The sequence below is a fragment of the Chenopodium album genome, chromosome 3, assembly GCF_948465745.1.
Source record: "Chenopodium album chromosome 3, dcCheAlbu1.1, whole genome shotgun sequence".
Lineage (NCBI taxonomy): Eukaryota > Viridiplantae > Streptophyta > Magnoliopsida > Caryophyllales > Amaranthaceae > Chenopodium > Chenopodium album.
In genome coordinates, this window is record NC_137836.1 from 4,475,380 (window position 1) to 4,487,407 (window position 12,028).

Sequence of the window (12,028 nt, forward strand, 5' to 3'; positions counted from 1 at the left end):
TACATGAGGTAATATGTAAATGTCTAAATATGTTCTAAAGTTAATCTTTATGTTTAAAAGTTTTTCTTTAATGCTTTAAAGGTTTTTTTTTTTTTTTTTTTTTTTTTTTTTTTTTTTTTTTGTTATATAGTTTTACCAATTTTTTCAATTTTTTTTATTTTATAAATTTTGTCTTACATGTTTTAAAGTTTTAGTTTAATGTTTTAATAGTATTTAGATCATAATAATTATGTCATATGTATTATTTTAATATGTTCTAATGTAATTAACTTTATGCTCTAAAGTTATCTTCTATGTTCTAAAGTTAATTTTTATTTTCTATAGGTATGAATGTGCATTGGATGCTCAAAGGCACACTCAAAATAAAATGGATAATGATTCGAAGAATAAGCGTTCAGAGTGTAAGACTCCAATTCATTTAGAAAAAAATGCTTCCGAGTTGTTTACAACAACAATTTTTTATGATTTTCAATATGATCTTGAAATTGGATGTTTTAATTGTGGTGTTGAGGAAATGAAGAAGGACAATGAGATTTACATTTTCAAATTAAGGGAAAGATTTAGGAGGAGGACTTTTGATGTTGTTTTTGATCCAACTACCTTAGATACCAAGTGTTTTTGTAAAAATTTGAACGTGATCGTGTGCCTTGTAGGCATATGATTTGGGTGTGGAAGGCAAGGATGTTAGGAAAAATTTCCAAGACTTATGTTTTAAATAGATGGTGTACAATGGCTTATAAGAAGCCGATTTTTTATTTAGAGGGTAATGTTTTAAAGGAATGTCTTAATGCAGTAGATAAGAAGATGCTATTAAATGATTTGTGGTGTGAAATTCATGTTTGTGTGAGTTTAGTGCAAAACAATGAAGATGATCTAAATGATCTTGTCAAAAAACTTCGAGCCATGAGAATAGATTTGGAACAGAAGAAAACAACAAATGGAAGCAACAATCTTTCTAGCAAAGTTAAAGACATTGAAATGCTTATTGGAGCTAGTTTACCTTATGAAGTTTTGATCAAAGCTCCTAAAATTTCAAAAAACAAAGGTACAGTGGTTCATGTTCCAAATCAGGTTAATGTTCCAAATGACACCCATGTTCCAAATGATACGCATGTTCCAAATAGTGACAAGAGAATGAAGAATGACAGAGAAAAAGTTGTTGAACAAAGTCAAAAGAAGAAAAGATTATGTAGATCATGTGGAGAGCTTGGTCATCATGATAGTCGTAATTGTCCAGGGAAAGTTAAGTGATATTGCAAGTAAACATTTTTTTCTTATGTTATAATTAGTAATAAATTAAAATTATTATTATATAAATACTTTGAGTTTTTAATTTAATACTTTGAATTTTGAATTTAATCATTTTGTATATATTTTAAAATGCATCAAATATGTTCTAAAATTTATAATGTGTTTAAGTTCTAATTATTTTTTTTAGGTTGATGGATATCCTATTAGTACAACCGCATGGGATATTTTATTTTTAGGAAATAACACATGGAAAAAATTTTGTGTAAATTTTTTTTTATATTTTTTTCTATTCTCTTTATTATTTTGAGAACATAATGGCATATTATTTTTTGTCCAATTATTCCCTAGATTCTTATGTTAACAATTATATTATAACATGAAACATAATCATGTGTATTATAACATGTAACTCTTATTCTTTTATTAACACAATTTTTGGCAATATTATAACATGAGAATGGAGTTGGATGAGTATGAGATAACACAATTTTTTGCAAGTAACGTGAACCAATTATTTTTGGCAAATTTTGCAAGTAACAACTGCATTTAAAAACCAAAATATCAATCCCATAAACAAGAGTATTAAAAAAAAACATGTCTTGTACGATATATTTATATATACATTAAAAAAAAACATGTCTTGTAAAATATATTTATATATAAACAAGATTACTACAAAACATGTCTTGTATAATATATTTTTGGACAAGTAATTTAGATTATAAGCTTAAATACTTTAGAACATTATAATAATAAATTAGAACATAATTAGAAATACTTTAGAACATTGACATGTAATTTAGAACTCAATCAAAATTACATTAAAAGATAAATATATAATTTAGAACATCATTAGAAATAGTTTATGTAAATTAGAACATAATAAGAATTAATTTAGAACATACACATGCAACTTAGAACATATTAAGAATTACTTTATATACATTATAACACAATCAAAATAACTAAATTAGGTTAATGTTCCAAATTATACACATGTTCAAAATAGTTATCTCCATATTTGTACAAAAATGTACTATTATATTGTTTTAAATATCTTTCTAAAGATATATACTTGAGATTTACACAATCATATATCAAAATTTATTGATCTTTGACCACTTTCTAGCTATTTTCAATACTCTTTTCCAGTCTTCATTTACTTCTGACGTTATAATCTTTCCACAATACTGCACTCGTAACCTTTTCATTTGCTCAAACTACACAAAAAAAAAAAAACAAAAAAAATGACTTTAGAACATTGACATGTAATTATAACCTAATCATATATCTTGTAGTTTAGAACTTGCTGAAAATAGTTTAGAACATGCTAAAAATAGTTGTCTTTGTAGGCATTATATAGTTTTAACTATTTAAAAGATTAATTCAAGTCCAATGCATTTAAAGGTCTTTCTACCTACAATTAATGGTAAGAGCATACAAACCAAATTACAAAAAAATTACTCTACACAGGATCCTAATGTTATACTTGATACGAATTCAAAATCACAGTTATACCAAGCTCATATAGTCATGTGTATGTTGAAGTTTAGAGTACAATATTAGGTTAATGTTCCAAATCAGGTTAATGTTTCAAATCAGGTTAATGTTCCAAATTATACACATGTTCAAAATAGTCATCTCCATATTTAGAACATCATAATCAGAATTATTTTAAAACATTGACATGTAATTAGAACCTAATCATATATGTGTTGTACTTACATTATCCTTCTCTAGTCCTGAATTCCATTGTTTTTGACATTGGCCTTCATAGGTTTCCATGTGCTTCAACAGAAATACTCCACAATCATGTTTATTTGCGTTGCTTTTCCATTTCATCTCAACATTTCTTGTTTCATAAGTGGAAATAATGACACTTTTCTTATCAATTTCTTCATAAAATTCACCAAATGCTTCCAACTAAAAAATTAATAATATAATTAGAACATAATTAGAATTAGAAATTATACATGTAATTTAGAACATAATTAGAAATACTTTATAACCTTGACATGTAATTTAGAACTCAATTACAATTATTTTAAAACATAGATATATAATTTAGGACATCATTAGAAATACTTTAGAACATTGATATGTAAATTATAACATAGATATAAAATTTAGAACATTATTAGAAATACTTTATAATATAGACATGTATCTTAGAACATAATCAGAATTAATTTGGAGCAAAGACAAGTAATTTAGAACATATATACGTACATTAGCTAGAACATAATTAGAATAACTTAAAATTAGGTCAATGTTCCAATTAAGGTTAATGTAGAACATTAATATTTTAATTATAACACAGATTTATAATTTCCCATGTAACTTAGAACATAATTAGAATTACTTTAGAACATAGACTAGTAATTTAGAACATATATATGTACATTAGAACATAATAAGAATAACTTAAAATTATGTTACTGTTCCAAATAAGATTAATGTTCCATATGATATCAATGTTCCAAAATTTCTTTATAGCATAATAAAAAAATTTATGCTGATGTTCCAAATAAGGTTAATGTTCCAAAAACATTAGAACATAATATAAGGGAAAAATATAATAGAACATATATAATAGAAAACTTTAGAACATTTATTTATAAAACTTTAGAACATTTACTTAATTAAAAAAATTATAATTAACTAAGTCAAAACTTTACACCTTACCATCATTGTAAAATCATCTCCATATTTGTCTTCAACCAAAACATTTGGTGAAAGAATCATGTTATCAATGACATCAAGAGTACCTTCCATAAAGTTGAAACACAACAAATAATAATGATCCGGTAAAACATCCGGAAAGAAAACCTACGTTTAAAACATAATCAAATACTTTAGAACATAAACAAACATGTGTTTAGAACATAATCAGATACTTTATAACATAAAAAAATATAAATAGAACACTATATGAAGGAAAAAAAAAAAAGTTACCAATTGAAATTTGTTAAATGTTGTTACTTCGGCATTTGTCATTTCTTTTCTCATTTGATGCAACAAAGCTTTCTTTCTATCTTCCCAACTTTCAGTATTTTTGATGTATTTTTTAGTGCAAAGAATGAGCAAGAAAAAAAAAAGAAAATAAAACTTAAGTAATAAGAACATTGACATATGATTAAAACATAGACATGTAATTTAGAACATAATTAGAAATAATTTAGAACATGGACATGTGATTTATAACTAAATCAGAACTACTTTAGAACATCATTTGAAATACTTTAGAACATTGATATGTAATTTAGAACATAATCAGAATTACTTTAGAAAATAGACATATAAGTTAGAACATAATTAAAAATAAATAACTTAAAATTTCTTTATAGCATGATAAGAACATTATAATTAACCAAGTAATTTAGAAATAAACTCTTTATAACAGAACCAAAAATACTTTAGAACATAACCAAAATTACTTTAGAACATAATTAAAAATAAACTCTTTAGAACATAACCAAAATTACTTTAGAACATAGATATGTAATTTAGAAAATAATCAAAAATATTTTAGAATATTGACATGTATTTAGAATATAATCAGAATTACTTTTGAACATAGTCATATAATAGCATGATAAAAAAAATAATTAATTAAATCAATTCTTAACACCAAAACCTTCTTTACCAAATTAAACAACAAAAAACTAATCACATATGTCTTGTATAATCTATATGGTAAGATAATTAGAACATACATAACATTCAGTAGAGAAAAAAAAAATCTACTCTTCTTGTCCACACCACGCCTTTTGTTTTCACAATTTAATATGAAAGCAAAAGCATCTGCAATGTTGTTGAACATGTGACTACATCCTGAAAGACTATCCATCTCATCTCTCCTAATCACCATTACCGCTTTGTATGCATACAAAAGTTCCCTAAAATGAGAACAAAAACTATATTAAATCAAAACAACATTTTGAACATAAGCACGTAATTTTAAACATAAGCATAGTGCTTTAGAACTAAATTTTAGAACAAGGTCAAGTAATTTAGAACATGACCAAAAATATTTTAGAACATAAACTATATTAATCAAAACATAATTTTTAACATTAGCATAATAGTTTAGAACATAAGCACGTATTTTTGAACATAAACATACAACTTTAGAACATAAACTTATAACATTTAGAACATTTACTTAGAAAAAATATAACTATCGAAATTGAATTTGATTAGAAGACGAAGATGGGAATTTCAAACATGTACTTTAGAACATAAGCTTCTACCTTAGAAGATAAATACAATGTTTAGAACATAAGTATATATATTTTATGACATAATCACATACTTTTATTATAAGCATATAAATATAGATGGATGAAATCTTGCGCGTTATCTCCTTGAGCAAAAGCATACTCATCTATCATTTTATAATCTACGTTGTTGAAGAGTTTTTCATGATTAACCATAAAAGGCGAACGCAAGTACATTGGAAGCTTATCCTTTCCTCTTTTTTTTTCCTTGTTTCTTCTTCCTCTTCTTTTTCTTCTTCTTCTTGTTTTTCTTCTTGCTTCCAATTCAATTGAATAGAAAAAAAACCAATCAACAACTAAAATCAAATAATAATCAAACAACCGCCATAGCCTAAATCTAATTACCGCTGCTTATTCTCTTTGTTGTTCTTTTCTTCAACATGTTTCTTCTTTTCTTTTTTGGTTTTGTTGTCCTCTTTTTCTTTATTCAATGTAGGTGGATGATCTAGATTCAAAAAATTTAGAACATTAAAAAAACTTTTAACATAATAAATATTATATATTTCCAATATACATATAAGAAAAATAAAGTTAAAATAAGTCAAACTTACCAACTATTGGTAAGGGCGACAACAAATTGAAGCTTGGAGGAGAAACATCTTTATGCATCTTTTTTGGAGGAATTGATGTCTTTGGTGTGTCGTCATTACTTTCCGTTTTCTGCTTTGTTGTATGCAAGAAAATTTTAAGCTTATTCTTTTGTCTAAACAAAATCAAAATTACTTTAGAACATGGGCAAGTAATTTAGAACATAATAAGAAATACTTTTGAACATAAACATAAATACTTTAGAACATATTAGAAACACTAATAACAAACCCAAATCAAAACCAATATATTTAACTAGAACACATAAACCATTGATTCTATATTAAAGTTTTATTAAATCATCCAACATATGTTCTAAACCAAAACAAATGTTTTAAATATTTCTATTATTAAGTTACATTGATTACCCTTCCTTTGCTTCAACTTTCTTTTTTTCCTATTTTTCTCCTTCCTTCTCCTCTTGTCTTTCTCCTTCTTTCGCCTCTTGTATTTCTTCTTGATTATCCTCTTGTCTCTGTTCTTGCTTCCCTTCTTGTTCTTGAGAACATAAGGGAAAACTTTAGAACATAAGGGGAAAATATAATAGAACATAATAGAAAACTTTAGAACATAATAGAAAACTTTAGATCATAATAGAAATACTTTAGAACATAATAGAAAATACTTTATAATAAAAAGTACTTTAAAACATTGGCATGTAATATAAATAATTTCAAACATATATGATAATCTTTAGAACATAATAGAAAACTTTATATCATAATAGAAATACTTTAGGATATAATAGAAAATCATAGAACATAATAGAAATATTTTAGAATATAAGGAAAAACTTTAGAACATAAGGGAAAAATATAATTGAACATAATAGAAAACTTTAGAATATCATAGAAAACTTTAGAATATAATAGAAAATCTTAGAACATAATAGAAATACTTTTGAACATAAGGGAAAACTTTAGATCATAACCTTTTGCCAAATCTCCTTCTTGCTCCTCTTGTCTTTCTTCTTCCTTCTCCTCTTGTCTTTCTTCTTGATTATCCTCTTGTCCTTGTTCTTGCTTCTCTTCTTGTTCTTGAGAACATAATTATAAAACACAATATTATAATATAATTTATATCATAAGAGATACTATCATCTATCCTCTCGTTGTTGTTCTTTTCTCTTTCTCCTTCATTTGATGGAAAATCTTCATAATAATTACAAGACACAATTTTAGAACATAACTATATCATAAAAAATTTGAGTTGGAACATAAACACTTGATTTAAGAGCATAATTTAGAACATAGGTATAATTTAGAAATTAAACATGTAATTACCATGTCCCAATGTCTTTAGTGACTTTTCATCATTGAATTTCTTCCATGCTATGTTCATCAATATATCCAATTCTTCTATGAATGCTGGATCATCGAAGACTTGTTGATCTTGACTTAGTATGGAAGGATTTTTTTTTTTTTGTTGCTTTTCTTCTTCTTGATTTACCAATGGCTATATATAAGAATACATAAGTTAGAGTCCAATAAGACATGCATTTATATATGTTAAACTACTATAAATATAAAAATTACACTTTAGAACATAGGCTGAAAATAGTTTAGAACATGATTATAATACCTTTGTGGTATACTTGCAACAAATGTTGTCTATAAGATGATGCATTTTCCCAGTTGTTTCTTCCTCAACAAAGATGCTATACATCTCTTTCACATTCGATGCAAGATTTTTTGCCAAATCTCCAAATTTGCTTAAAAAGCCCTAATAATTTAGAACATAAAATAATGAATATTTAAAACATTATAGAAATAAGTAAATAAATTAATAAAAAAAAATATTAAAACATTATACCATCATGTCATTTGGAGACGTGATAGAATTACAAGCCATTGATTGGTTTTCCATAACTTGCTTCTTTCCTTTGTCTTTCCTTTGTTTTTTTATTACTTTCTTCTCCCATTGTTTTTCTCTAATTGTCAAGGGTTGCTCTTTCTTCTTGCCTTTGACATTCCCTTGCCTTTTTTCCAATCCCTTTTTAAATATAAATTATAAATTTTAGAATACATGCATAAATATAATGTATAGATAAATATAAAACGATAATTACCATTGATGGACCTTTAAAACACATATACAATAAACTTCAGAACATATATTATAAAGTTTAGAACATATAGTATAAACTTTAGAACATAAGCATATACAAAAATCATACCACATTCAATTTCATTCTTTCTAGTACTTTTCCTTTTCCAAATCCAAGGTCTTTTTCAAACTTCAATCTTGTATGAAACCTTTCTTGGTTCCACAATGATATTAGTGGAACTTCACGTGGTATCTTTAACCCCTTGCTTTGCACCCGATCAAAATAGGATACCTACAAGAACATCATTAGAAATAATTTAGAACATTGATATGTAAATTAGAACATAGATATATAATTTAGAACATCATTAGAAATTACCATAAGAAAGATTAAAGGACCCGTGAAGAAAGATTTTCCATCTAGCCATTTTTTAGAAGTTTCCATCAAGTGCTCCTTAACAAATTTGCACCAACCCAACTTAACTATATTCTTTGTATCCTTGCAACTATACAAAAAATTAACGTATAGTTGGTTGCTATTAGTTGAACGGATGCAACTATTAACCACACAAACCAAATTCATCTGAAACTTGTTTTTGTTCTTTATCTACCTCTTTCACCTTTTGGATCCTATTAATCAATTGTGCATTTGTTGGAGCACCCTATAAGTAATTTAGAACATGGACAAGTAATTTAGAACATAATCAAAATACTTTAGAACATAATAAAAAATACTTTAGAACATAATCAAAAATACTTTTGAACATAATCAGAATTACTTTAGAACATAAGCAAAAATATTTTAGAACATAAGCAGAAATATTTTAGAACATAAGCAAAAATACTTTGGAACATAAGAAGAAATACTTTAGAACATAATCAGAAATACTTTAGAACATAATCAGAAATAATTTAGAACATTATTAAAATAAATTAGAACATAAGCCAAATAACAAGTTTAGAATACAAGCACACATAAAAATATTCATACCACTTTAAGGTTAAAGTTTTTTCTCCATTTTTGCATAAAGTTTGCACATTCATTCTTGTTTTCTATTGTATCACGAATTGCTATATCTCCCATTGGAAATCCATATGTCATGTGAACATCAATTTCATCAAAGAGTATTTCTTCTTCTCTCCTCGGTAGCATCAAGCAACATCTTTTGGGATCAAAATTCGTAAGAAGTTGTTCTGTCAACCTAGATTTAAATTAAATGTTTAGAATACAAAATACATATAGATTAGAATTTAAATAAAAATAAAAATTAACATAATAATTAAACTTTAGAACATTAATTAGAACTTTATAAGAATTAGAACATAACAGTTGATATTTAAATAATAAAAACAAAAAATAAAAGTTAATGCTAGTGCTTACCAAAAATCCGCATAATGTGGTGCATCCAATTTCAAAAAAGCTCCAAATCCAATTTTCTTAATTGCTTGTTTATGCTTATCAGAAAGATCTACCTACACTTGTTTCATCAATTCCTTAGCAGTAACTCTTTGATAAGCTGATTTTTTTTTTTCCTCTTTGATTATTTTGACATCCTCATCATCCTTTTCTTTTTCAGTCTTTCTTTTCTTACTTTTCATTTTTTTTTTCAAAACCACCTGAAAAAAGTAGAACATTAGAAAGAATTTTAACATAAAAAAAACATAAAATTTAGAACATCAGCATATAGTTTAGAATACATGTATTTTAAAGCATGAACTTTAGACCATCAACATAAAGATTTGAATTAGTAGATAAATTATTGTTATAAAAAATAAAGTTTAGAACATATGTATATAATTAAAACATCAACTTGAAAATGTAAGCATGTAACTTACAAAAATCAATTACTTATTAATTAAATCATTTACTTTAGAACATAAGCATGAATGTAGAATATAAACATGCAATTTATGACATTAGCATATAATTTAAAACATCAACAAATAAATTAGAACCTTTTTAATATCATCGTTCACGTCATCTCTTTTATCATCTTTCTCCTCCAACTTTGGTCCATCCATCTCATCATTAATATCATGTTGATCATCATTCTCATCATCGTCATCATCTTCTTCTTCCTATTTTTTCATTTTTCTAGTTGGTTGAATCCTTGATGAAAGAATCTTTAAAATATAATCAAAAGTACTTTAAAACATTGACATGTAATATAAATAATTTCAAACATATATGATAATCTTTAGAACATAATAGAAAACTTTATATCATAATAGAAATACTTTAGAACATGATAGAAAATCTTAGAACATAATAGAAATACTTTAGAACATAAGGGAAAAATTTAGAACGTAAGGGAAAACTTTAGAACATAATAGAAATATCCTTTAGAACATAATAGAAAATCTTAGAACATGATAGGAATACTTTAGAACATAAGGGAAAACTTTAGAACATAAGGGAAAAATATAATAGAACATAATAGAAAACTTTAGAACATAATAGAAAACTTTAGATTATAATAGAAATACTTTAGAACATAATAGAAAATATTAGAATATAATATAAATACTTTTGAACATAAGGGAAAACATTAGAACATAAGGGAAAAATAATACTTAAACTTTAATTACCTTTTTCTTCTATAAGTAATTTTTTCATCTGGTATAATAGTAATTTCTTCTTCTGATTTTTCTTCATTTTGGCCTTGCATTTTGCTGCAATTTTAAAAAATAAAAAACATTAGTAACATTCCAGCATTAGTAATATATTTTAGGAAAAATGGAATCTAAAAATCCAACCTTTGGCCGGTCTGACAATAAAAATCCAACCTTCCATTAATCTAAAAAAAAATCCAACCTTTGCACCCTACCTTCTTTGACAGGTCCATTTGACCTTTAACTTGTTAAATCGGTTAAAAAGTTTTTATTTTTTTTTTAATTTCCTTCTCACTCCTCTTCTTTCTCTCTCCTCTCTACACCACCACCACTTTTGCCACCACCTTAGCACCACGAAACCACCCAACACCACCACCACCTATCACCACCACCACCTATCACCACCACCATCTATCACCACCACCTTAGCACCACGAAACCACCCAACACCACCATTTAGCACCACAAAATCACCCAACACCACCACCTAGTACCACGACACCACCCACCACCCACCACTACAACCCCAAAACCTAGAACCCACAACCCCAACTCAAATTAAACATAGAACCCCGAAACCCACAACCCAAACTCAAACCCACAACCCAAAATCCACAACCCTGAACTCAAACCCAGAACCCAGAACCCTGAAATCGAACCCACAACCCCAAAAACGGGTTAGGGGTATTAGAAAACCGGGGTCGGATTTAGGGTGGGGATGGGTGGAAATGGGTCAGGGGTTGTCGGTTTGTGGTATGCGGGCGGTTGGGAGGTTCGGGGAGGGGTCGGGCTGGTTTGGGAGGGTCGAATAGGGTGTTTGGTGTGGTGGTTAGGGTTTAGATCGTAGGGGGTTTTGGTGGTTGGGGAGGTTGCGGCAAGGGGTGGGGGTGGGGGGAGATCGCCGAAATCCGACGACCCCGATGGTGGGGCTGGTTGGGGTGGGGGGGAAGTTGCCGGGGAGTAGGGGAGGTGGCTGGTGGTGTTTTTTTTTTAATTTTTTTTTTAATGATTAGAAAATTATTGACCAATTAACGACTGACACGTGGCACATAACTTACAAAAAACGGTCATCAACAGGTAATGGATCTGTTGGAGAAGGTGGGGGCAAAGGTTGGATTTTTTTGAGATTACTGAAAGGTTGGATTTTTATTGTCAGACCGCCCAAAGGTTGGATTTTTGGATTCCATTTTTCCTATATTTTAAACATAAGAACAGTTTAGAACATAGTAAAAATAGTTTAGAACATGCTG

General features: G+C 27.4%; 1 protein-coding gene across 1 annotated transcript; it reads left to right on the plus strand.

The window, feature by feature from the left end:
* Positions 1-729: 729 nt before the first annotated feature.
* LOC145624745 (uncharacterized) lies at positions 730-1,251 on the plus strand. The gene has a single exon (XM_081677837.1). It carries the CDS (start codon positions 730-732, stop codon positions 1,249-1,251), a length of 522 nt encoding a protein of 173 aa, XP_081533963.1.
* The last annotated feature ends 10,777 nt before the right edge of the window (positions 1,252-12,028 follow it).

Excerpts from the sequence above, each read along its gene's own strand:
- LOC145624745 (XM_081677837.1), top strand. The coding sequence starts at position 730 with ATGGCTTATAAGAAGCCGATTTTTTATTTAGAGGGTAATGTTTTAAAG.